This window comes from Mycena indigotica (genome assembly GCF_014461135.1).
Source record: "Mycena indigotica strain 171206Taipei chromosome Unknown Mind.scaff0016, whole genome shotgun sequence".
Taxonomy (NCBI): Eukaryota; Fungi; Basidiomycota; class Agaricomycetes; order Agaricales; family Mycenaceae; genus Mycena; species Mycena indigotica.
In genome coordinates this window covers 289,916-315,987 of record NW_023503015.1, presented here as the reverse complement: position 1 = coordinate 315,987, position 26,072 = coordinate 289,916, and the positions used below count along the sequence as shown (strand labels likewise).

The 26,072-nt window shown below is 50.6% G+C and overlaps 8 protein-coding genes across 8 annotated transcripts; 4 read left to right on the top strand and 4 right to left on the bottom strand.

The window, feature by feature from the left end:
* Positions 1-2,842: 2,842 nt before the first annotated feature.
* Positions 2,843-4,087, bottom strand: MIND_01348200 (uncharacterized protein; the record flags this gene model as incomplete). Its single annotated transcript, XM_037369919.1, has 5 exons — positions 2,843-2,953; positions 3,004-3,150; positions 3,205-3,360; positions 3,412-3,643; positions 3,699-4,087. 5 exons carry the CDS (start codon positions 4,085-4,087, stop codon positions 2,843-2,845), a joined length of 1,035 nt encoding a protein of 344 aa, XP_037213475.1.
* Positions 4,088-5,029: 942 nt separating this feature from the next.
* MIND_01348100 (Lytic polysaccharide monooxygenase) lies at positions 5,030-6,680 on the top strand (the record flags this gene model as incomplete). The annotated part of the gene is made up of 15 exons (XM_037369918.1): positions 5,030-5,093; positions 5,145-5,202; positions 5,248-5,278; positions 5,332-5,469; positions 5,527-5,607; positions 5,665-5,832; positions 5,881-5,917; positions 5,970-6,019; positions 6,072-6,077; positions 6,132-6,145; positions 6,194-6,233; positions 6,285-6,440; positions 6,487-6,524; positions 6,577-6,608; positions 6,658-6,680. The coding sequence occupies 15 exons, from the start codon at positions 5,030-5,032 to the stop codon at positions 6,678-6,680; spliced, it is 936 nt and encodes a 311-aa protein (XP_037213474.1).
* Positions 6,681-7,272: 592 nt separating this feature from the next.
* Positions 7,273-8,395, top strand: MIND_01348000 (uncharacterized protein; the record flags this gene model as incomplete). The annotated part of the gene is made up of 7 exons (XM_037369917.1): positions 7,273-7,333; positions 7,380-7,437; positions 7,492-7,663; positions 7,715-7,850; positions 7,907-8,123; positions 8,172-8,278; positions 8,328-8,395. The coding sequence occupies 7 exons, from the start codon at positions 7,273-7,275 to the stop codon at positions 8,393-8,395; spliced, it is 819 nt and encodes a 272-aa protein (XP_037213473.1).
* A 196-nt stretch (positions 8,396-8,591) lies between these two features.
* MIND_01347900 (AB hydrolase-1 domain-containing protein) lies at positions 8,592-9,980 on the bottom strand (the record flags this gene model as incomplete). Its single annotated transcript, XM_037369916.1, has 8 exons — positions 8,592-8,639; positions 8,688-8,744; positions 8,794-8,863; positions 8,916-9,088; positions 9,138-9,384; positions 9,432-9,534; positions 9,589-9,747; positions 9,803-9,980. 8 exons carry the CDS (start codon positions 9,978-9,980, stop codon positions 8,592-8,594), a joined length of 1,035 nt encoding a protein of 344 aa, XP_037213472.1.
* Positions 9,981-11,453: 1,473 nt separating this feature from the next.
* On the top strand, positions 11,454-12,997 carry MIND_01347800 (uncharacterized protein; the record flags this gene model as incomplete). Its single annotated transcript, XM_037369915.1, has 2 exons — positions 11,454-12,134; positions 12,188-12,997. The coding sequence occupies 2 exons, from the start codon at positions 11,454-11,456 to the stop codon at positions 12,995-12,997; spliced, it is 1,491 nt and encodes a 496-aa protein (XP_037213471.1).
* A 1,652-nt stretch (positions 12,998-14,649) lies between these two features.
* MIND_01347700 (uncharacterized protein) lies at positions 14,650-15,486 on the top strand (the record flags this gene model as incomplete). Its single annotated transcript, XM_037369914.1, has 2 exons — positions 14,650-14,798; positions 14,847-15,486. The coding sequence occupies 2 exons, from the start codon at positions 14,650-14,652 to the stop codon at positions 15,484-15,486; spliced, it is 789 nt and encodes a 262-aa protein (XP_037213470.1).
* Positions 15,487-16,879: 1,393 nt separating this feature from the next.
* Positions 16,880-19,112, bottom strand: MIND_01347600 (uncharacterized protein; the record flags this gene model as incomplete). The annotated part of the gene is made up of 5 exons (XM_037369913.1): positions 16,880-17,304; positions 17,351-18,184; positions 18,223-18,570; positions 18,627-19,024; positions 19,069-19,112. 5 exons carry the CDS (start codon positions 19,110-19,112, stop codon positions 16,880-16,882), a joined length of 2,049 nt encoding a protein of 682 aa, XP_037213469.1.
* A 1,121-nt stretch (positions 19,113-20,233) lies between these two features.
* MIND_01347500 (uncharacterized protein) lies at positions 20,234-20,668 on the bottom strand (the record flags this gene model as incomplete). The annotated part of the gene is made up of 1 exon (XM_037369912.1): positions 20,234-20,668. The coding sequence occupies one exon, from the start codon at positions 20,666-20,668 to the stop codon at positions 20,234-20,236; it is 435 nt and encodes a 144-aa protein (XP_037213468.1).
* Positions 20,669-26,072: the final 5,404 nt, after the last annotated feature.

Here is a 26,072-nt window from a genome sequence, read left to right as displayed (position 1 = left end):
AGCACCCCGGTTTGGATCGGGTTTCAGTGGTCCACTTGCAGGTTCCATGGTTTAACTTGAGAGTAATCTGAGGAATGAATCGGTTTATCACCATGTCCATTGCGCTTGTAGCTTGCATGTAGTTAGTCAAATTTTCCTCATCGAAAGATCCAATCAGCGCGGACGAACTTGAAGGACCACCGACGAATGTGCAGCGGGAGCGGGACTGATCCTCAAGAGGCCAACAAGAGGCACTCAACCGCGTTTCCGCAGCCGAGTCCCGTTTGTATTGTCTAGCCAATTACACGAAATGTCAATCGGTGTAGGCGTCACTTGACGTAGCAGAAGAATTTTCCTCTTGTTGACCGATGTGACCCTCTGGCGGCAGAGCAATCGTGCTTTCATTTGGAGGCTTATCGAGGATCCAGGGACCAAGCCCGAGCTTCAAGCTCTGAATTCGCAGTAGGACGCACAAGACAAGCTCGCCCCAAGTGCCGAGAGTTTACGGCGAGGAGGACTAATAATGTGGCGTACTGTCAAGTAAAGAGAACATCTATTAATCGATTGCGTCGCGGGCCGCGTTGGAGAAGTCCTGAGAGCGGGAAGCGCTCCGGGAAATACGGTACTGTATTCCGAACCGAATAGGAGGCAAAGTGGACGCATAGCTGCCGGGAGACAAAGGTGCTTGTTCATGAGAGTCTCAGCTAGAGCGGAGCGAATAGCGAAGCAGCATCCTGGGCTTCCTTGAAGTATGAATGAGTCCAACTCCAATGTCGTGAGACTGACTCATGTTTGGCAAGACTTCGGGAGACTAGAAGGCAGCTATTCAAGTTGTTTCAAGTTGGGTTTTTTCAATGTCTCTTCTCCGAGGGAAGTTATCGCGGCAAAGACGCACAACGGGTTCGGGGGGCTAGGTGGATGTCGAGAGCTCGAGGCTCGGAAGTACTTGCGTAGGGTCGCTGACAAGAAATGACAGATTCTGAGCAGTTGGTGGACACCATCCCGACTTGTCCATGAAGCGCCGTCAAGCTCGCTGAATAGCGATGAATTTCCCATAGATTACTGTGATCAGGAACAGTTATCGCACGTTCTCGAGCGTAATAGCCAGGTACTATCGAGCGCAGCCTTGCGTGCAGTTGCCGGTGTTGGCGGAGTTCAGGAGAAAGGTGTCACGGTAACGCATGCCGCCGCCGCCGAGTGACTCACAATGAGTCAGCCATCACAAGTCAAACACGACCGAAAAAAAAAAATTGCAAGAACGTTGAAGTTTGGTCGTTCTTGGTGGCGCTGACGTCTATCGATCCAGCTTCAGGCAATAAACTGCCTCCGGACACAGGTCTGATCCTTTCGAGTCCGCTAGCTCGTCCGAGTCGAACGAACTTGAACTTGAACTCCTGATCAGGTAGTCGCCGGCGAAGACTGATGGGGTCCGAATTCACAGCAGATACTGATGTATCTATAGCTGATAGAACATTCGCTGGATTACAAGTACTTACCAATGATCCATAAATATCCATCGTCACTGGCACTGTTAGGGTCTTTCAAGTTGTTGCGCTTGCATGCAAGTCCAATGGCACTTTGGAGTTGAAGTTGAATTACAGCTGGCGTTGCCCAGCAACGATCCAATCGACCTTTCAGTCTCATTCCAAACCCGTTGTCGGTTCCGTAGACGACTGCGACTCAGCCTGCGAGCGGCAGCATGCAGACTTTCGGGAGTGATGGATGTAAGCAACGAGAAGTCTCTCAACTTAGTCTCTTGGTCGACTTCGACACATCGCGACGTTGCTGCAGCTTGAAGTGTTCGAGATCTATAATGCGTGGCCTTGGGCCATTATTGAAGACATCGACCAGAAACTAGGAGAAGTTGTTGAAAATAAAGCATCTACGAACAGCTGGAGCTTGGCTCAGGCAAATGACCATAGGTAAGTCGCCTGAATCCGAGTGGCAGTGACACCTTCCGCTTGAGGATACTATTCTAGGCAATTGTGGTTCATGATCTGAGACTTGTCATGCAAGCTGCCATTGCCTCTGAGGTTGCCAGTTTCGGGCGAAGACGATTCCTTTCGACTCAGCTCAGCCGTAGCTGATCAACGGGCACGGAGACGGGGACTCGATAATGTTGGTTTGGTTCTGGACGACTGATCGTGATATCTATGACGATAATCAACAACGGATTTAGAGAAGTACAGCTGCCAAAGAGCTAAACCGTGACGATCGGCGCGAACCAAGCAGCGGTGGATCACGGAGCCAGATTTGCGTACGACAAATGTGGGGAGGGCCTTGCCAGTGTGGAGGGAAATTCACTCTGGCAAGAATAGCTCGGCACTAGTCCAACACCTGTGCAACAGGGCGGAGAACGGCGCTCAGTCGCTAATGACGATTGACGCCGGACGGAGAACACAATTTTCGAGTTCCCCCACTGGGTTCAGCTCCAGGTTCAGAGCGATTCACTATGACCCTGAACGATTGGATCGCGAATAGTAGGGTTCTGGAGCGAGATTAATGTGAGATGGTGACTCGTCCACTGACATTTGTCTTTTTCTATTCGCTCAAGCAGCAAGTTCTATGTTATAATGTTTGAGTGTTTGTATGCCAGTCCAGAGAGAAAAGCTCACGCGTCAAACGCCACAAAAGCCGTTAGGCCGAGCAAGACCAACACGAACGCTAGAATCTGCTATGTCCTGCAAATGACGGAGACAGACAGGCATCCTGCAGAGGGCATGGTGTGAGGCGCCGGAGTGTCACAGAAACCAGAATCGCTGACACCACCACCACAGCTGTATCTCATTAACAGCAACAAACACTTGTCCACAGCTGGGAAGCAACGAGGTCTTCATCTTTGGTCGGACATGTACACAAGTATTCAATCGATGTCAAATGAGGAGGCGGTAACCTTCTCCGTGTGGGTAACGACCGCATGGATCGCTTGGTCAGAGGCTCCATATCCCGTCAACGAGGTCCCATCGAGAACACCCTACAACACTTGATCAGGAACATTGACGAAGCACTCGGAACCACACCTACCGTTGCATCACTGTCCCCTAGCTCGACGACCTCATCGAAACGCCGATAACTGACGACGTCTCCATTATGATTTCGAAGAAAAATTCCGCCTTGGGCGGTTTCTTCGTTGGGAAGAAGCGCGTATAGCATGTGTTCTGCACAAACGGCCTAACAAGTATGATGAGGACAGTGATAATCAATTACTCACAGAAAGCAACATACCGGTGAAACTGCAAACCAAGGAAGGACCCAATTGAGTATCCAAGTAATAGGGGTCAGGATGCCATCAAAATCCACAGCATTGCGCATCCCTGGAGTGCTTACGATACCAGGATGGATATGAGTAAACGCGATGGTGGGGTTGCGTGATGCGAAATACTTGGACGAAACAAATCAGCTCCGACATGAAAGGAGAGGACAGACGCCCACCCCCATCATAGCGTCAGTATAGTTGGAACTCATGATTAGCCCCCGCATTGCGACGCCCAGACGTCCAACCCGGGCAGTCACGGTGTTGCCAAGATTATGGAGCTCAATGGGGCGCGAAGGACTGCCCCGACCAGCACCGAGGACGGACATAGCTTGGGCGTCTTGGTTCAAAGATTTTGCTCTTTGGAGCAAGGGAAGAAGTTCTTTGATGAAGACGAAGCGCTGATAAAATCTGTGGCGGATTGTTGAGCGGAGATGAAGATATAATAATGTTGCTAGCCACCCACCGCATGGCTAAATGCAAATCCAACCCTTCCGCAGTCAGAGGGACGGTGACCATTGACGCATAACCTGCGGTCAGAACGAGAAAGTTGACCCTGTCGACCTTTTGACGAATCTCAACGCAAACAGCGCGGACGTTCGCCATCAAACGAAGGTCACAGGGAAGGAATTCGTGGGTGTACCCGGTGCTAGCAGGGAAGCGGGAGATGATTTCTTCGGCAGCACGTTCGTTCCGGCCAATGATAATGATGTGAGCCTTGCCTCCAACGTATTGTGCGAATGCCTCTGCCATAGATTGTCCAATGCCAGAGGTCCCACCAACAAAGATGGCCACAGGAACGTAAGAAGGTCGAAAGGTCGTATTGGAGGCTTTTGCCAGTTCCAGTGTTGGCATTTGCTACTTTGAGCGAATATCGTTCGAAGTATGTAGACGAGTGATATTGGACCAGACAGAGTGTTGCAAACTTTTGAATCGTAGCCCACGGAAGCGAACGGAGACGATCCGAAGTATGACGAGGTGATGATGACAGCGCATTACATCAGCGAAGTGGATTTCGAAAGAAAATGATGAAAAGACTTGCAGAGCTTGCGAATGAGACTGAAAATACAAAGGATCGTCCAAATAGCGTTTGATTATCGATTCAGGGAAGACGCGTTCGTCGAATTAAGTATTTCATGGCAGTGCGAGGAATCTGGATTGCAATGGCTTTAATTTGCGGGAGCTTGAGCTTCTCATGGAAGAGGGAGTCGTGAGGTTGAAGTTATGCAAGACCATGATTACTCTGCTAGGTAGAAGTCGACATTGCTTGAAGCTTGGTGGAGGAAATTGTTGAAGGTTGGAGAGTATTAGTCATACCACGCCAAGGTCACGGTCACGACGGTCACCTTGACTAGACACGCCGCATGGCCACCATGGCCACGTTGGCCAACCTTCACGGTAGCGTTAGGTCTGGGGAAGCCTTAACCCGCGACTGCGACCTAGGCTGCTGCTTCTTCTCCGGAACGGGTTGAGTGGGGGTATCTCATTGGCGGCTGTTGACTGGTCGCCATTATGCCCGTAGATGACACCTATTCTCGGTGTATCTCTCGACTTCGAAACCACGTCGTTGAATTCAAACACGTCCACCTACCCAACCGCTTCTTCGGCCTGGTCTGGCCCGTGCAACGGCACGGCGAATAGACGGTGTATCATGGTACTGCACGCCAAACGGAGGGAATCAAAGCTCCACCATGTTGGTCCGGTCTTTTGCCTCGACATCAAAGTTCTACGATATGAAAAGCTATAAAGCCTCACAGTAATTTTGGGCCAGTATCTCTCTGTTGCGAGAACCTCGAGATGAAGTCGTTTTTGTCCATTGCTGGTGCTCTGCTCCTTGCTGCAACCCAGGTCTCCAGTCATTGTTCGTGCTCGACGACGTATTCGTCAATCTCTGCTGACCATGGCCTTATAGATACCTGGCCCGACTTCATTGTCAACGGGAGCCCCACTAGTGACTGGCAATATGTCCGGTGAGTTCAGTCCTAACATTATGTGACATTCTAAAAGCCATTTAGAAAGACAAACAACTACCAAGATCTCAACCCTGTAAAACTCTATCCCCAATTGAATATTCGCAAGCCATCTTACTTGTACTTCAGCAAACTGACGTGACCTCGAACGACATCCGTTGCTACAACACTCAAAAGCTGAACACTCCGTCCACCGTTAGCGTTGCTGCTGGATCGAAGGTCGGCTTCACTGTCTCTGGTAACCCAGCGAGTCTGTATCATGCCGGTGTACGTATCATGTTTTCACGATCTTTTTCAAGTCAGCAAGTATGAACATGACCACAGGTTTTGAATGTCTACATGGCGAAGGCGCCTTCTGGCACCGACGTCGCGAGTTGGGATCCCACCGGAGCCGTATGGTTCAAGGTATTTTGTCTCAACGCCTATTAGTAATCACGTTCAAGCAGTTGATCTCCTTTATAGGTCTACCAAATCTCTGCTGTCACCGACGGCGGAAGCACTATCACCTTCCCGACCACAAACATGACACAGATCTCTTTCACCATTCCTGCCGCAACACCCTCCGGACAATACCTCATCCGAACCGAACACATTGCTATTCACAGTGCTAGCTACTACGGCGGCGCTCAGGTAAACAAGCTTTTGGCGTAGTGAGCTCTCACTGAGATGAGTCTCTAGTTCTATATTGCCTGCGCTCAAGTCACCGTCACCAATGGTAGAGATTGCCTTCATAATCTTCAAAATCCCACTGAAAATATTCCATCAAGGCGGTAGCGGCACGCCCGGTCCCCTCGTTGCGTTCCCTGGTGCCTATACCGTAAGTTCTCGTGCTGTGCCCTTATGACATTCGTTAACGTTGATCTTCCTAGGGAAATGTTGGTGCCCTCAAGAAATCATTATTTTCATGTCTGACTCCGTCATTTCTTTAGGAACCAGGAATTTTGTAAGACTCTCCATCCCCGTTTCGGAGATGAGTCTTATCCTCTTTCAGGATCAACATCTATTACCCAATCCCAACGACCTATGTCCAGGTGTGTCCATAATCTGCGATGTGGCGATTGGGGCTTGACAAAACGACTCAGCCCGGACCTGCCGTCTGGACCGGTGGTTCAAGCGGTGGAGGTGTGACGACTACCAATGGAGGAGTCACCACTACTCAGGCCCCTCCGACAACGACGATCAAGACCTCAGCGACAGTCTCCGCTACCAGCGCGCCAGGCACTGTAGCGCAATACCAGGTAAGCTTTGTGGGAACAAATTTGTCATTTGCTAACTCTGAGATAGCAATGTGGCGGTCAGGGATACACTGGTGCGACGGCTTGGTGCGTTCTTCTCCTGATTGTGATCACGTCTAAATATGAACCAACATAATAGCGTTTCGCCATTCAAGTGCACAGTCGTCAACAGTAAGCTTTTTAAAATTCAGAATTCTCAGAAGCTTATCTGTCAAAATAGCCTACTACTCACAATGCCTCTAAGGCAACGCAATTTTGTATTACCACCTGTGAAATTTCGAACCCTCGTCCAACTCCCAATACAATCATTCACCAATGTTATTTAAATCGAGCCCAACATCACACCATTGTGTCATGCGCCCACTTTGCATTTGAGACATTTTTACGCGGCTGATCTCTGCGAAATCCCGGAGTTTTACGGGAGGTTCTCGGTATCGGCTACAGCAGGTCGATGCTGACATCAGTCCTTCGCTCAACAAGCCACGCGAGCCGCTGAATGGTCGGTTCCGGTGGCTGTAAAAATAGTGAGTGCGAAACAAGCTCCGAAAGCGACTGGGGTTCTCGAGTTCTCAGAATTGGCGCCTGCCGAAGACGTTCACCCCGCAGAATTGCTGACGATAGGCTGAAGAAGCTGGCAGCAGATCTCCGCAGAACTTCCGAAAGGTTGATCCCAGTCGATGCACATGATAACACAGTTACGCATGACGCTGGACGCGGAGTAATTGACGCCTGAGGGTCCCATTCTCGTGCAATTTTTCTCAGTGACGGAACCGCGTAGCTAAGACATTTAAACACAAAAGTTCGTTTCGTGGACCGTACCGATCCGTGGCTCGATATGAAGACCTTCTCTGCACTTGTCGCCATCGTCGCCCTCGTCGCGGAGAGCTCTGCTCATTGTGCGTCTTGTGTCCATTTTTAAAACAGGTCCAACTTTCACTCCAGACATTTTCCCGGACATCATTCTGGGCGGTGTCCAGAGCAGCGACTGGCAATATACCCGGTATGCTGGCGAGATTTCTGGGTTTTCAACCATCCAATACTAATCGACACGTAGCCAAACAAATAACTGGCAAGACCTCAACCCCGCCCAGGACGTCACGAGCACCGACATCCGGTGTTACACCTCCAAGCAATCGGGAACTGCTCCCAATGTCGCGAACGTGGCCGCCGGCTCTACCGTCACCTTCACCGTGGTCGGAAACCCTTCGAGCACCTATCACGATGGCGTACGTCGCGTCTGATTGACTGCCTTGGAAAGACATTAACCACCAAGAAAGGTCTTGAACGTCTACATGGCCAAAGCCCCCTCCGGGACCGATGTGTCGAAATGGGACGGAAGCGGGACAGTGTGGTTCAAGATTAAAGAGATTCCCGCGGTCGCAAACGGCGTCACGATTACATTCCCTGCAACGAGTTCGTCTGGTTTCAACAAAACCGCCCATGTGTTTACTTACTTGGGTCGTTTTCAGACTTGACCACGGTTCCCGTCACAATCCCTACTCAGGTTCCCTCTGGCCAGTACCTCCTCCGAGTAGAACACATCGCCCTCCATGCCGCGTCGTCCTACGGCGGTGCCCAATTCTACATCTCCTGTGCCCAAATCAATGTGACGGGTGGAGGAAGTGGTACTCCCGGACCCTTAGTCGCCTTCCCCGGCGCCTACACAGGAAACGAGCCTGGCATCTTGTGAGCCAATTATTTCGATGCAAAGAATAGCAAACTGACCCAAAAAAGGATCAACATCTACTACCCTATCCCCACCAACTACGTCCAACCCGGACCAGCCGTTTGGCCCGCCGGAGGCTCCGTAAGCTTCTGTACTTGTCTTCTGTTTGCCCTTTGTAATGTGTTGTCAAATAGACAAACCCTGCCTCATCAACCACGATAAAGTCGTCTTCGACAGTGAAACCCTCCTCGACGTCCAGCGCCAAGCCGAGCAGCGTCTCGAGCAGTGCTAGCACGGGTGCAACCCAAATACCGCAATACGGCCAGTGCGGACCGACGCCGGCTTACACGTGTGTATCGCCGTATAAGTGCACGGTCGTCAATCGTATGTTCTCCTTTCCAATAGAGTGTCGCCGCTGACTAGCAAAATAGCGTATTACTCGCAGTGCCTATGAGTAAAGCCAAGGGAAAATGGTAGTTGTTGTTTCATCATGTAATAATTGATACTTGAGGGCGAAAAGAAATGCATCCAATTCTCTTCAACGAATCAGACAACGATCATAAGCGGCTTTGAAGAGGGGACACATTTGCCAGGATGGTAGAAATCGCAACAGCAAGCTCGTCGGGTTTCTCTTGAACGAGCTAGAGAGAAGTTAAGTTGGATGCTTGATTGACGAATAAGTTCGCTCACCATATGCCCCCCTTGGACCTTGCTTGTTGACGCAGCCCCTACAACTAACGCGTCTTGAACGAACAATGGTCTGCAAAGCTTGTTAGCAGGACATGTGTTAGAAGAGTACAAAACTTAAGCACACTAATGGAGCCTCTGAATCCGCCCAGATGAAATGCACTTTGCTTGAGATGGACTTGTTAGCTAGCAACGCAGCGGTCTCAAAATGCGGCTGAGGCTCAGGATAGCAAAGTGCCTCTTGTCTTCGATCTCCCTTGACTCTAACTCCCTCTGGTGTGGCCTCCAGACCATCGTCCTACCTGATATATCAGGAATAAGACAGTGACAACAATAACAGGCCATACCACGAGCTTCTGTAGCACCCGTTCATCCCAGTCACTCCAGGGAATCCGTTTCCGCATCCACGCGAAGGCGTCCTCCCTTGTGCGCCAAGTTTCTCGCCTCGTTAGAGTTGCGGAGACGACAAACTCCATCGTCGACATCCGGATATCGATTTCCTGATAGAACATTTCATGGGAGATCGCAGTCGGCTCTATGGCGATGATAGCTTCGTAGACTGAGGGAGAGGTGAGGTATTTCGTTGACAGAATCCTAACCCAGTTCAGTGGAAGACCACAAGCTGACAGGGATGAACACACATTGCCCCAGCCCCCGCAGAGTGCCCAACGGCAACGATTCTTCTTCCCCGCATTGCCGACGAGCTCGCAAACGCAGCTATGGCCTCCGCCCACTCTAACACAGCTACACAAAACGTGTCAAAAACAAAGTATACTGGGAGCGAGAAAGCGCGCAGACAGACACCGTAGACACGACCCGGACTCTTCTCTGGATCCAGCAGCTCTCGGTTCAGCACCGCAGAGTCGCCATGGGTTTGCCAGTCGAATGCGTAGGCCTCATCTATTGATTGCTGCAGTTCTAGGACACGTTGTATCGTGGGGTCCCATTGCTCTTTGTCTGACGGTTAAGATTAGACAAAATTGGACGGGGAAGGAGCAGAAGAATAACGCACGGGCACCGACGCAATGAGCGAAGAACAGGGTGATCCCACTCCCAGCTTGTTTACTTTGGGATAGAGAGTACCGTTTGACCGCCATCCTTAGCCACCGTCCTGGTGCGTCGCGCACGCTTTGTGGGGAGTTGAAAACCAAGTGGTCAGTGTGCATTGAGAGAGCCTCAGAGGTGATCATGATTCGTGATCACAAGCTTAGGCTCGAACCAGCCCCGTTTTGACCGGTGAAGATGGGCAAGTCACGATCATCACCGCCGGAGGGGCTGGAACAGAATCACCGGCGGCTTAGGGACACGAAAAGAAACCGGGATGAATTACCGGAGTTATCACGATCAAAAAAGGGTGGTGGTCAAAATTCCAGATTTTTGCACATTTAAGGGGACCATTTGATAGCGCTCGTTAACGCGAGTCGCGCTATGTTTTTAGTTTTTTCTAAAATGAAGTATTTGGACCAGAATTCGATGATCTTCATTGGCCTGTCATCACAATGATGTCACACTTACTTCTTGCTTCAGAACGACGATGGGCTTCAAACGACAGAGAGAGGAGGATGAGGATTATGTCCCTCCACGGCAGAGGGACAAGAGAGCTACAAGACAGTCAACCCCACCGATTTCCCCGCCAACTTCTCCCTTTATTCTTCATCTCCAATCAGCAAATACACCAGTACCAGCAACGTCTTCCGAGTCCATTGACTATCCCATGTATACTGAGCCTCCAATCAATGAACAATACAACTCTCCTACTGCTCCCTCTCCCACATCTGAGCTGTTTCCTGACTTCCTGGCTGCATCGAGCTCTTTTACTCCACACACTCCCCAATTTGGACGTCGTGCGATGTCTGCTGAACCACTGTCATCGCCCATCAGACCGCTTGTGTTCTCGCCCGTCAAACCAAAACGAGGGCTACGGTAGGCGAGACGGTTGAGGTTCGATTTCACATTTGACAGCTGATCCTTGGCAGATTGATCAGTCTGAGCAATGACTTTTCACCCATTTTTCAAGGTTTTGGAGGGTGTAATGGATTGAATAAGCCCAGAATAGACATTTGCTACCTGTTATGCAGCTACTTGGACAACAAATCAGTGCTTTTGCTAAAACTTACTCATTTTATTGATGTAACAGCCGGCAATATGTAGATAAAGCAACATGTGTGCTTTACCAGCTGCGGCATACATGAAATTACTTGAGGGCGGTGGGGGCTGGCTCCGGAAACTAGTTTTCCGTGCAGTTGAGATAAATCCATGAGGCTTGTCCAGAGCCGAATGAGAGTCGGCACTGGACGGCTTGATGGATTTGACGTCATCCGCCCCTTGACATCATTCCGATGAGATAGCCGTCACTCGGGGCACACGGACATCAGAGTCCGTTGCCAAGTCCGAGGACCTGCCCATCTCCGAGATAGCCGGTGCAATTCCCACCCTCCAATAAGCTGATTTCAGCCTCTGCGCGAAAGATATCGAGTTTCTAGGTCTACTACAGGCATAGATCAGCTCAGTATACCCCCAAAATGGCCCAGATCTTCCAAACTACAAGGGAAAATAGATAGTTTTTGACCATCATACATCTGTCAAGATTGGAATTCATCCTCAACCGTCTCGCCTACCGTAGAGGGCGGCCTGCCTTCTCACCCGAGACAGTGAGACTCAAGATGACTGTCCGTCAGCTTCGTGGGAGTCAATATACACCTGATAAGCGCTTGGTGGACAATGCCAACGAGCTTCTCAGCGTGAAAGCGGTACAGGCTAAAGAGGCCCAGCAACAGAAGGTTGAGAATGACCGTCAGATGCGAGCTCAAGAGCGTGAGGCGACTCGTCTGCTGCGTGAGAAGGAGGCAGTACAAGCATCTCAAGAGGCGGCACGAGAGTCTGAAGCTTCGGAGACACTAAAGGCGCATGGGGTGGTGAAACAAATTTTGGGGGATCCGGAAGATGGTGGCTTTGGATTTGGCAGTCTCAAACAATTCTTCGATGCGCTATGGCGGCCTGGCGGTGATCGTGCAACGTCTTCTCTGCTCAGCAAGTACGTGGAGAAACATGGAGCCGACCATGCTCGGAACATGTTTCGGCGCTCGAATCAGGCGCGCGATGATTATATCTCGGAAGAGCTCGCAAAAATTTTGCAGAAGGAGGGACGTGCAATCCAAGCTCTTTTGACACGGGAATGGACAACCAGTGTAACCGACCTTCTCCAGCAGTTCTCGATGGAGGATCTAACAGTGCAGCTTGAGCAAGTCGCACCAACATTATGGGAAACGTTGGGTTTGGTGTCGACCCCAGACCAGTCGACACGACGTCAATCAAGTGGAGATAATAGGCGGGACAAAAGTCTGGTATGTATATTTTTCGGATCAGCCGACAGACTCAAGCTCAAGTTTTGTAACAGGTTTTCACAACAATCTGCGCCCTTGTTAGCGTCTTGCGTTCACAGAAGGCCAACAATTTTCAGATGGTCGTTGGACTCTTTTTACTAGGTTCAGGGGCATCAAAAAGAGAAATCTCTGTCCTTGCCCATGCGGGTCTCTCAATCTCATATGCGCTCATTATCGATCACGTCAAGAAGCTGTCTACTGAGGGCTTAGTCACTATTCAAGAGGTGTTCCGGACTTCGATGGTCCAAATCGTATGGGATAATCTTAACATCGCCTTTCGTATTGCAGAACAGCGGATGGGCTCAAAGAACCATTTCGACAGCGGCACGACAGCAACTATGATTCCTGTTTTTGACCCGGCGACTGGCAAGCATGCAGCTCATGGGACTCTTCCGCTTGAAACAAACCCGTCCCGAGAGCGAACACTCCCAGTCCTTGATTGGACAGCAGACGACATATTACCCAGTCCTCAAGAAGCGGAGCAGATATCGCAGACATGCCTCTGGCAGCTCAAGCGAATTGCACTTGAGCATATTCCGGGTGTTACTGATGTGCTTCGTGAGTCGCTGGGCGAGTGTCCTACGGTCCATCAAATTCCGCTGCATAAGACTGAGCAGTATCCCTTACCTGCCATGAAATTGGACGAATCAAGTCTTGACGGTACGATCGAGGTCTACGAAACAATACTCCGAAATATCGGGGTTAACGATGAAGCACTCCGTAAACACGGAATCATGTTCGATGATGGTGATTTGCTGACTGACTCGCTGAAGGAGAAGGTATATTTTCAGTCAGCTATAAAGTACAGTACTGACTGGTGTTAGTTTGAGTCTGCTCGCCGCAATAGCACCACACCGATTGCAGGATTTCGAGCATCATGCCGCCGATTTGGTCTTTTCCATGCTGAGATGGCAGGCTGTCGGCTCACTATCAACGAGCACTGGGGTTCACCAAACTCCGTATGGCCTGGGAGCTTATGGTGGGAGCACAACAAGCTCCTACACCGAAAGCCTGTCAAGGCTGGGTGGGGTAACAAGAAAGCGACTGATTGGAAGCCTGCTCATGAACTCCTTCAAATTTCTATTGCAGGTCATATTATGGATGGCTTTCGGCTTTATTGTCCCTGTAAGGGCAACCTCGCGAGGCTCGAAATCAGAGTCCTGAGCAGAGGGGGAATCCTTAGTGAAACTACTACAACAGGAAGGGACGCTACAGACTCACCTGAGCAGAGGGGGAATCCTTAGAGAACAAGCCAAGGAGCCCTCTGCTCAGGTGCACTACTATATACTAGTGACCGGAGTAATGATAGAGTGACTGCATAGCGACGAACAACGCATGGGAGAAGTCAGGTGTCGCCAATGGACCCTAGGTGAGTGTCGAGTAGCCCTCGAAGCTCCGGAGAGGCAGGTTTGGGACCATGATGCCAAGGGAAGAGCCCAGGCATCCTTAGAAGGCCCAGGAAGGGCTTTGGGGGGTCCAGACTGCCTCTGGGCGTCTCCGCTTGTGACCGTGACCGTGACAACCGGAATCGGAATCGGAATCGGAATCGATTCCGGGTGTGTGACCGTGACGTGACGGCCGGAAACGGAGAGGGCATGGAGCGGAGAGGGAAGGAGTCGGTCTAGCCCAAGGGCCGGGGAGTGTCGGAAAGGACCAATAGGAATGGCGGCCAGCCATGACCACTGGAGGGTAGCGACAGGAGGGTCACTCGGAGACGTCCCCGGACGTCTCCAGAGAGGTGGAGGTGTGAGGGCGTGCAGCCTGGGGCGCTGCAGTAGGCACGAGCCTTAACGGCAGTAGGCCTCACCCAAAGGAAGACCCGATGACGGGGGCCGTGGTGGCGGAGTGGGGGGGGAGCCATGGCGGGGCTCAGCCATCCGAACGTAAGCCCGAACGCTGACATAGGTTGGGGACACCCAAGAGGTCCAACGGGTGGAGGTTGCAGGGAGACCTTGATGAGCGACAGCCCAGAGAGGCTATAAGGCCCTAGGCTCGAGGTCTCAGAGGAAAGTGGTGCGGCCACATCCGGAGAGGTCTCCGATGGCATTAGTGATCCCTGATGGTGACTCCGGAGAGACTCCCAGAAAGGGGTGGCCATGGGAGTTGGAGGTTGGGGACCACTGGATGCGGGATGTGGTGGGAGAAGTGGAGGAGGAGCGTCAGGGTGCAGGAATACAGAGACTCGGGTGGAGACACGGAGACGCAAGTGGAGACGCGGAGACGTGAGCGGAGACGCGGCGCTTGATGGGATCAAGTGACGGCATCAGGGTTTCCCCTGACAGTCCCGACAACGAACTCGAAAAATGGGCTTCAAAGGCAACAGTTGCGCAATTCAATGAAGTTGCTGATTCTGTCATGCAGAAACTTTTTTCGACCAAAGCAATTGTCAAGCTTCACTCACAAGACAAATACGACACCGTGCTTGAGAATAATATTCTCTATAATCGCGACACCCTATTCTACATCGATTTTGTCCATGCCCTCAAGCAAGGCGACATTGGTCGAAGTCGTGAATATCTTGCGCATCTGGACGTTAATGATGCGGTCACCGAAGACAATGCCTCGATATGCAGACGCCATGTTCGAGACACTTGTTCGCATCAAGCACTTTCCAGACAAACAGAGGTCAGCATTCATTTCCTCTATAGAGAAGGATCTATAAAAGTTTTGAAGGGAGCTCTACCTTGCAAATTGGCTGGTTAATCTATCTGGTCGTCCCTTCGGCTTCAAACCTGTCGACTTGCTACAAGAGCACCAGAATATGTGGGCGAAGACAGTATACAACGCAAAGGGTGCCAACAAAAACTGGAACTGGCTCGCGATGATTACGGTCTGTATTTACAGTCTTCGTGAAGCTATGCGAACAGTACAGACCTCATTTCGCATTCCGGCATATGGCGAGAAACATAAGAGCCCCGAAATCAAAGCCGAGGTTGCGATCATCGCCGCTGCGCTGAAGCCTGAGGACAATAACATCCAAGCATATACAGCCAATCGACCTGCGAACGATCATATAAAGCCAGTTCGAGACCTGCTAAGGGAAGGTGCCAGCCAAGCTAGCACGCGAAAAGCCTTCGCGCGGTTTACACGGGACATCCGTCGCGCAAAGCGACACGGGTTTGAAGTGAATACTATGGAACAGGAAGCGGGAGAGGAGGATGAAGGTGACGAGGCAGAGCAGCACGAATATGATGCTCGACAGGAAGACCTGGAGATTGATGACGATGAGTTGGCGATGAATCCCGAGCTGTTGCTTGAGGCTGCTCGGGAAATGGCGGATGCGGCGTTCGCGGAAATGGATATCGGCGACTGAAGTATATCTCATTTCATGTCTCATTACAAGCTAGTCAACGTAATGTGTTCTGGCAAATCATCTGTCTCCTCTGAGTTTGCTCGGGAGGGCAGTTCTCCTGCAGCGATGATTGGGACAATATCAAAAGTTGAAAGATAATGGACTGACCCAGGAGGTGTTCATAACCGGGTACTCGATGCTCGTAGGTGAGGCGCTGTAACGCACGGTCAAAAACACGACGCAAATAAAGAGCATCGTTGTATATTTCCGAGTCCGGAAGATTGAAGGCGGTGGCATTGTCGAACATCCGATGCCAGTCGTTTCGATAATCCATGATATTTGTATAATGTGTTACCTTCTCGCAGAGTTTCTTGATGTTTGACATGGAGATGGGGTTCTGGATTTGAACATAGTAGCTGGGGTATCGCTAATGCTGATATCAGACAATGAGAATCAATACAAATTTCAGCGTACATTCTTCTTGGGTAGCTGTATGAACAGTTGACAGCGTCGCCGAGGATTGGGCTTCTTGCGCTTTCGATTGGACACGGGCAGAGCTGGCGGCTCCACCATTTCCGAATAAACAGCCTCGTAGCACCCTTGAAATACCAGCTCCAGTTGCTTTCGAAGGTTCTTGAAGGCATTGCGTTCCATAGTCCTCTGCTCACGTTCCGCTTCTTGTGTTTCGCGTGCCAGAGCAGCAGCATCCGGATAGAGGGTGACAATATTTTGAATAACGGAGACCACTCTGTCTCCGTATTTCGGTGCGAGAACCCAGTGGGTATGCTGACCAATAGCTTCAGAGTTGACGATGAGCCTAGCGCGTTTTGCTAGATCGTCGACGACAGCGTCAGAGAGAGAAGGATCGACCCAGAAAGGAAGTGCTGATGCGGGTAGAGTTCATCCACCAACTCTTCCCTAAAGGCCTCCAGCTTTGCTCGGATAGCAGCATCAAGCTCTTCTGAGCTCGCTCCTTTCCGCCCCGCCTTCCTCCCCCGTCCACCAACCAGCACCACTGTTTCCAACTCAAACGCGTCTGGGTCGCAGTTATCGCAGCATGGACGTACCCTACCTGGGGAAATCATGCATCGTGGTCACTGATAGGTGACATGCCTCGATGCATCAAGATCACTCGGTAGAGAGCGTTTCATGCATCGTGTGACTCTGTGATAAGTGAGCGTACCAGGCTTGAAGCTCATTGCCTGTCCGCTCAGTATCGTTGGGATCAACAGCGATCAAATGTCGTCGTCACCGTTGTCCACGATGCCCCCGGTAGGATGAAAAGGCGCTGTAAAAAATCTGAAAAAAATCCAGGTGCTGTGTAGCGTTAATTTGAATAAATTGCGCTTGCTGGTAAGAATGTAGGCATTGGTAACACTCCAGAAAGCCACATATACAGCTCATGAATCATTTTTCATTCATTTTCTAGTGTCAGTATAGCGCCTGTAGGACCCAACGGAACCGGGGTATCTGCGCCATTCTCTACATTATCATCCCGAACAGCTCCCGCTTCGCTTTCGAGGTCCTCGGAGGTCAGCGATGCCGCGCGGTTCCGTGCTTCCAGGATATATGCAGGAAGGTGACCCCACATTCGAGCGAACGAGCCGCAAAGATCGCGTTGGAACTGTGCTTGTTGCCGTGCATACGCTGCCTTGCCTTCAAGCTCCTCCAGCGCATCGGAATCAGCTGCCACCCCGTCTATTTCGGCTCGCATTTCCCACCAATCGGCTCGCCACAAGAGGAACTGCTGGACGCGTCGCATCTCTTCTTCTAACAAATCGAGCTCTTCCGACCATCGGAGGGCCCGGGCGCGGGTCCGGGCCCATTCAATTCGCAGGGCTGCAATAATTTAGTGGCGCTCAACATACTGAGCAATGAAATGTACCTTCATCAGTGTGTTCTGGATCTCCTTCCTTTCGACTTACAGTTTGCTGAACCCAAATCCAGGATAGCTTCGGTGCGCCGACGGCCCCCATCCGACGGCGCTTTGTTTGTGATGGCCCCGGGGCCGGACCTGCAGATCTTTGGCTCGCTTGCCTATCAAGTGACACCTCCGCTTCCACTGAAGATCTGCCCGATGTGCCGGACGGGCCGGTCCGTTGTCGGGCCGGATCCCCGAACTGAGCTCGCGGTATCCCGCGCAGATCGTCGGCCTTCAGCTCTTTAAGGCTCGTTTGCCAGTCCGAGTTACCCAGGCTATCCCCAAGCACATTGAGCGCATCCCACGCAGCATGGTACATTGCTGCAGCCCTTCGCACCCTTTCTTCAAGCCCCGCAATCTTTGTATTTGAGCGAGTATTTGCCTTGACGCCGCGTGAATAGCGATCTTTCTGATTATAAAGGTGAGTGCGAATCAAAAGGAGACGGCGGATGGTATTCAGCGCTTCGTTGGCCTGCCCAACCCGGAGGCGAAATTCGTAGGTGATGATCTCCTGCGAGCAGCTTCCGCGTATACGCCGTTGAATAGCAGATGGGAGCCATAAATTGATTTGCGTGACGCCTATGCCGGGAATTGCTTGGCTCTGACCCGCCGCAATGTCTGCTCGGGCATCATCTTCTTCTTGGCGGAGACAATCAACCACCGGGAAAAACTGGGCTTGGATATCGGTCCAGGCCAAAATCTTGCGGCGCAACTTGCTAGCCCGCTCTACCACCAGCGTACGTTGACGGTCCGTGGCATGGCTTTTCAACGCAAGCATATCGGGCGGATAGAATTCGCCTGTGTCAGGCAAGTCAGCATTATGAAATCGGGTTGACAAATCACTGACTGTTGCTCCTCCAACTGGAGACCGCCGGCAATGAGCTCGGTCACATGCATATCTTCTCGAACGGAGCCGATGGACTCTGTTCCTGCCGCTTCCCGAGCTGCAACTTCTTCGGCCAATTGATGCCGTACCCCCGCCAGAAATGTGTCGTTACTCTGGCTTTCGAAGGGATTCGGGTGGGGGTTAGGCTGTGTTGTCGCACCGGACTCCCATAAGGTCACCATTTGAGTCCATTTTGCGACTGTTTCGGGCGCAAAACTAGTTTCTAGGTCAACATAGGCTTGTTTGGTTTCAATGACCAATGGTGCCGCCTCCTTGACCTTGTCCAGAAAACTTCTGCCTGTAAAATAGACAAGTTTTGTATCAATTAGACACTACAAATTAGTCAAAACTCACCAAGGTTGATGATTTTTTTGTGATTCTGATCATTAAAGAAATCATCGAGCGCATCCCGCCTCGAACCTGGACCCATATTCATCGTGCTGCCTGCCAATGGATTCGTGGCTGCCCAAACGCGTTCAGGCGCTTCACCATCGGTCATGCCTACTGATCTTGTCAGATTGAATGAAAATCGAATATTGCACTCTTCGATATGTGCAGGAAGGTGAAATTTGGGGACGAGAAAGACGAAATATTTGTTATCTTTGTCGATCGAAAGAAGTTGATGATCGTAGCGGGACATACGATCCCATAGATTGACGTGCCATTGACATGCGATGTCATACGAAACGAAGAGAGAGATCAACTCCGTTCCTGTGAGACTTCGGAGAAACATGAAGTCCATATTAATATATCTAAGGTAAAATTAACGGAGCGTTGCACAGGAATAAACAAATACCTCTCCCCAAGCTGAAGATCACCAACACTCAGTGGTCGCTTCATATTGTGACGCGCACAATCAACCGCGCCGATACCGGAAGAGGCTGTACCTCTCGCGTCCCGGTCAGGCTTATCCACCGCATCATGTGCCACACAACGACTTTTCTGAAATCATGGATCAACAACCAATCAGCTGGAGGTAGATCGATACATGCCGGTTGCCGATCATTCCAGTGCTTTTTCACATGGGCCATATACTCTTCCACCTTGCAATAAAAGGCCCACCCATGGCCTAACCCAGGGTCCTTCTTCTCTGATGAAACATCTTTTCGTTTGAGACGAAAGTTTGCATCAATGGCAAGAAATAGCGAGAATAGAAAACTGAAGACCGATCAGCACTCCATGGTTTGCGACACGAAAATGAGCAACTGCACCGTTTCTCCTCTGGTGCCTGTTCCCAGTTACTGGGCAGGTTCTTTCCAGGCTGTGGACAGGCCGGGCACAGAAGTGCGCATTCTCCCGGACCAGTCCCTCGGACACCGGTCGGATCATGACCGCGTCCCGCTCGCTTCAACATTTGAAGATTCCTCCATTGCTTCGTCATTCGGAGGAACTCGTCATACCGGTCCTGCGCAATGGTGAAAAAAAAACAGGCAGATTATAGAGGACAGCTTACGCGCACCCCCAATAAGCCTGTGTTATCTGTTTGCCTCGCCAAGGAATAGTAATAGTCGTAAACACTCGACTTGGATTCAAGGAAAGTCAGATGATAGTGACGTAGTACATTGATGGTTGCTGCTGTTCTTGGATTTGTTGTTGTTGCCGGATATAGTCCGGCTCGAAGGAGTTGCTGCGTTTGGGTACCACTGGTGAAACAACCACAGAAATCCAGCCCAACCTCGTGAATCCCGTGAGTGTCAATGATAAGGAATTCATCGCCAGCGGCTCGAATCGGCTGGGGACACTGATTGCTTTGATGCCAGTGTCCCAATTGAAGCCGAAGTCCGAGAGACTTCAGTCCGCGTCGTTCAAAGAAAGTGCCATTCCACTCCTGGTCACGAGTCAATCCAGAGGGCAGAACAATGGCCAGTGAGTGAATGCGTACCTCTGCTCGATGAAATGGTAACCCATGATGTGTCTCCAGGAGGCAAGATCGGCAAAGCATTGCTCCACCAAGACAGCAGTCACGGCAGCGGAATGATGCTGTCGCTGACTCGGACGTACATCGGAGACATGAAGAGTATTGGTGTTTCCCGGCGGCCTTCGTGGCGAAGCAGTTCTGACAGGAAGTCATCACGATGATACTCCGCCCATTGACGGAGTGGGTCATCAGAATCACGCATCTCCCGCGCACTTCCGCCCACATCCAGCTCCAGCTCGTAGACTAGATGTTCTGAGGACAGTCCTGCAATTGTATCGTGAGTGTCGGGAACGACTGTTGCTATGCTCCCAAGCGTTGGCAGTTGGTGTGTCGCAGCCGACAGTGTGATCGAGCCATCGGATCGAATGTCATTATATTGGTGAATGACCGATGCCAAAGTGCTTGTCTGGCCAGGGATTGGCGGTGGGAGATCAGGGAGAACGTAGGTGACGGCCGTGGCTTTTCGACGAGGCGGCATTCGGCACAAGATGGAAGGTGAAGGCAAAAGCTTCCGTTGTCATGCTGTGCCAGTCAGATCAATGATGCCCCAGACTTCGACTGAAGTCTGAATCAAGCCATGGATGTATAGTTAAGGGCCATAATTGCTGGAGGCCAAAGGATATACTGTCTTGCTTAGATTAAATTGAAAAAACTGGATCTAAGCATGCTGGTTCCTTCAATGCCGAGTTTTATTCTTGTGTCACAGATGTCACAACGACCGAAATTCAAGATAAAGAAAATGAATACTTAGTTCACTCAATGTTCAGTCAACAGAAATTGAACTACCCTATAAAATGCTCATTAGACCAATATTTACCATGATACTTACCATTAAGATATGCCTAATTAGCCAAAATGTAATAGTAATTAGAATGTAATTGGTGCACTACAACTGTTTGAGGCCCATGAAAATTAGAGAACATTGTCGACACTTCAATGGTATCAGAGAGAAGCCATTTGGATGCCTAGCTACCATACTGATGACCCACATAAATATCTACTTATCAATTGTTGTTGGATACTGTTTTGGGATTTTAGGGCCAACAAAAAGTATATTAAGGAAAAATAAAAACATAGAGGGTCTTACAAACTACCCTTGAAGCTACTCCACTGCCCAGTTTGATGTTTCTATCAACTTCACAAATCAGACTTTGTAAGTTTCATTGATTTTAGGACCTTATTAATGTCATTTTTGGAGTGTGTGGATGTGAGAATGAAGAAGATATCCATACACCCTAGCATATGGATTTTGAGGCCACCAGGTGAAGTGTATGCTAATTTCTGTAAATTATATGCCGTCAAAATTTGTGATGTTGAATGTTGATTTGATCTTGCTCTTGCCCGTCACTATGGTTTTCAAACGAACATGGAGTGAAGACGGAGCTTACAAGTTGAACTCAAGGTATTCAACTACACTTAACTGAGTGTATGGAACTCTCTTCATCTTACCTTCTAATCATTCTCTTGTAGAAAAACCCACAAAACTCAAATTCTTGACCATCGCCGTGCGTCCGAACAAGTATTATGCGGTGTATTTATCCTCTTACTCAGTAAAGCTCTACCTAACATCTTCTCAGTCACCCTGAAATCAAGACTAAACGCCGACAAGGACGTAAAAAGTCTGTACTGGCCGAAAGGTTGGTCAATTACTTGAATGAACTTGAATTATGCATTCAATATATCAATAGAGTGCTTGAGAAGGCATCCGTTCATGCGACCAATACACATATTTCTGAAGATCACCTCACTTTTGCTCAACCTTTGCCCTCCGTTGGACCAAAAACAATCAGCCAGCAGAGCGAAATGGAGTCGATTGACGCTATAGCCAGATCTCTGCAGGACATGACTTTGACGCCCGTCATTGACCTTTCCGATAGGTCGGTCACCATAATCTGATCCACTTGCGCCATATGCTGATGGTGATCAAACAGGGCGTTTATTACCGTGCCAAGTGGTGTAACCCCTCTGTCCCCAGAACAGAATGATATGCTTCAAGCAGGAGGGCAACTCAAGCTCAGCCCAGTTCAACACATGCAACTGGCTGTCGCCGAAGTTGAATCTTGGTCCTTTAACTCCACCAACTTTTGTTGACCGTGCTGCTTGGTCTATTCCTCAAGATGATCATGCTGTCCGTTTCCTTGGCGAACAATCCTTGGCCCGCGTTTTGGCATGGAGATCTGCGGTAGAGCCATACAGATCGCCTATAATGCTGAGAACCCGGTTCCATATCCCGTTTGCAGACCATCTACAATGGTTCAGCCACAACCGACGCATTGACGAGCTGGAGAGGGAGGGACGTATTGTTGGAATGCGGATGGCTTGTGAATTTGGTCGACCATTTCACACCGGCACAGAAACTCATTCCCTTCTCAGTAAGTACAATCTAGCCCAATCCGAAAAATTCTATCTCGAGACCGAGCTTACGACCCCCATCCCTATCATTATCAAGGGGTGAACCGGGTGAACCTCGCATCTGACTCAAGTTGAGCAGACAAGGGGGTCTGGCAAAGTCCAGAGATGATGGAAGACAAGTAAAAAGCTTGTGTCGTGTGCAGCTGGTAGTAAGACACGCAGACGGCGTACAGAGCTGCTCCAAGTCTGGCCACGAGCAACGCAGCACGCTAGGTCGGATAATGCTGACGAGACTTCATACAAGTGGTACACCGGGTAAAAGAGTTCTGTAGTACATATAGAGACTGAGATTGCTATTTTCCTACTGTGGCGAGAATGAGCAAGAGACGAACACACAGTGCTAAGGTCACTGATGGCGGTTCTCGTCTTTCTATTACCTATCCACCTACTTGTGCAGAACATGGACAGTTTCCCGGCCAGGAAAGAGGTGAAAGGACTGTCTGGTCCTTGGCCGCGCAGAGCGTTGAGGGTGGTGGATACTCGCTGGTGTCTCAGATTTCTTTCTTGAGCAGTGCCTGACGCCGGGAGCAGATAAACACAATAGATGAGCCCTTACCTCCTCGGTGAGCGAGACAGGGGAATGCAAAGACAACACAAAGGTCAATGACGTTGGCCTGCGACTACCATAAAGAGTGCTGAGCTGGGCGATTTCTGGGTTCGTGCCTACCATGACGTCCGAAACTCCCGTTGTCGACAATGCTGGCGGCCAGGATGGCTCACAAGTGAACACTATAACTACTGCGGCTGCTACGACCGAACTGGCACCTCTCCCGCAGATTTCTCCCCGTGGATCACTCGGCACTCAGCCAACAAGCGCTCAGCAGATTGGTGCAAGCTTGACTTTTCCTCCCGCGAACTTGGAATCGGGAACTACGGGGATTGGGTATGTTACATTTGTCCAGCACTGCAAGTTGTATATCAGTGCTGACATGCGTCCAAGAACCGGTCAGATAGCTCAGACTGACCCTGCTGCTCTCCAAGCCGCCATCTCCCCGACGTCTGTGTCAACTTCTCTCATGTCATCCCGCCCTCTTACACGTCAAACCAGTGCCTCTTTCCGCGCAGCAGCTGTGACTGCCAACGCGCCAGTCTCTGCACCGGCAACTGCGGCGTCATCGAAAGCCAAATCAAAGGGCAAGGGTAAAGCGAAAAAAGATGGGGAGGGAGAACAGAGCGAGAACACTGTGCTATTCGAAGAATGGGGTCTGACTCCTACCCCATCGGGTACGGAATCTGCAGGAGATGCCCGCGAACGCCTCAGCGATAATCAGTCCGCAATTGTGAATCGATTGTTCCAGATCGACGAGGCACATCGATCCGAAAGTCGCATGTCTCGCGACAGAGATGAAGAAACACGACTTCTTATTGGACAAACATCAGCCCGAGCTACTCAAGTTCACGATGTGCAACGCCAAGATCATGACGCTCTTATCTCTGTCATCCAGCGTATCAACGAACTGGAAGCGGAGGTTAACTCTTTTCGTACCTCGGCAGGTCAGATGCAAGGCATTACTTTGACAGGCCCTGCAGCGCCAACCCACGTTGCACCTTCCCAAACCTCTACACCGAATATGTCGGCTTCAATGGGGGGATCGGCAACCCCCTTCTTGTCGCCGGCTCAGGCTCCCGTCCAACCCCAGTTGCATTATGGAGGATTTGGTCAGCCAGCGTCACATCAGTTCCATGCGCAAACCTCCTCCCCGCATTCATCTGGGGCACATTTCTCTCCTGCGACTGCGCGAGAGGCGCCAAATACCGAGCGCCAGTCCCCACCAAAGCGACAACGCACTGGTCCGGGTCAAGACAAGTTCCACGACGTCTGGTTTTACGAAGTCGCAGAGGGGGGGGATGCAAGGGAAATTGCTCGAGCGGCGCTTCAGGTGATCCCTCAGTTGGGAATAGGGTGCTTCATCAATGCTATACGCGTGCGCGACGGCGACAATCAGCATTAGGTTCCGTACTCGCGGCTTTGGCGTCATCTTTATCGATGCCATCACCAACAACCCACCAGCGGGATTGGAGGGGTTGCACGCAGAATGGGCCCCACGCCCTCTCGACCCCGTTGCAGTTGTTCGCGGAGGTGCTTTGGCAGGCCCGAGCTACACGTAGGACCTCCTTATGCAATTGAAACTTTTGTTCTTACCCATGAATTGTACTTAAAGTGTGTCTATGTATTCAATGAATGTCCATGGCAATCTGGCACTCAAAATTGGGACGATGGATTTCCGAGCCGTTATTCTAGCTCATGACATCATCTTGTTTCAAGAAACATGGCTTAGTCCGGGCCAAGAAGATACTCTCCAGCTACCACCAGGATACACCATCGTGGCGAAATCACGACCGGATAGAGCTGACCTGGTTGATCAACAAGGGGGGGTTGCCGCGGTCGTTCGAACATCTCTCGCTTTCTCGGTCTGTGAAGACCTGTCATGCCCGGATCTCCTGGTACTCGACTTCGACGACTTCTTTGCTCTCACAGCATATTTCCCTCCAGAAAATTCTGATACGGGGAGGGATCTGGAGGTGTCCACTGAAGATCGTTACAACGAGGCAGTAACTTTCTGTTCAGCCAATGACGATAAACCCTGTTATGGTGGAGGCGATCTTAATCGCCGTATCGGGAGGGAAACGCCTACAGGTTGTCCGTTTACTCGTTCATCGCTGGACACCCTTTGCACAGCCAAGGGCCGCCGTCTACTGCAAACATGGGAATTAACCGGCATATTCCCGTTGAATGGCTCCCCGTATGACATGCACAAAACCGCTCGCTTCACATCGCACCAAGCTCGTGGGGAGAGTGTTGTAGATTATGCTTTTGTGTCAAAAGCAGGTCTACAAAATGTCGTCGCAAAAACTCCTTCCGAGTTCTTCCCAAATCTGGCTGGTCCGACCATAGTGGTTTCTCATTTGCATTCAGAGTAAACCGGGGGACAACTGAAGCCACGACGACAGCTCCAAATCTTACCTCGTCCTTCGATCCTACACCTGGCCCTTCGTCGCCGCTTGATGAACTGGTGAAGGAAGCTGTGGCGGCAAGTAGATCGGCAGAGGAAGAGACAAGAGCTTACTACGGCCCCGCAACTTTGAATGCTGGAACACCTGTGCAACTTTACGTGGCTTCTACCTGCGTGGGCAATGGAGAATCCCGCCGAGCGGCGTGCAGCGTTTATGGTGGGCCGGGCACAGGTACAAGCTCCGCAGTACCAGGAAAGCAGACAAGTACAAGAGCGGCACTGTTTGCGATTACAGTGGCGCTCCTCAACTCACCAAGCAGCCGGCCTTTGATTATTTATACTTCTTCAGAATTCGCCATCCGAACTTTCGCTTACTGGGTCGGACCACATTATACTCAGGGTTGGCCTTGTAAAAATGCGGACATTATTCGCGCAACCGCTCAGCTTATCCGCAACCGAGAGGCGGGTCTGGAGTTTCGTTTTGTGGACGAAGTGGGGAGCAGAAATAGTCATGCC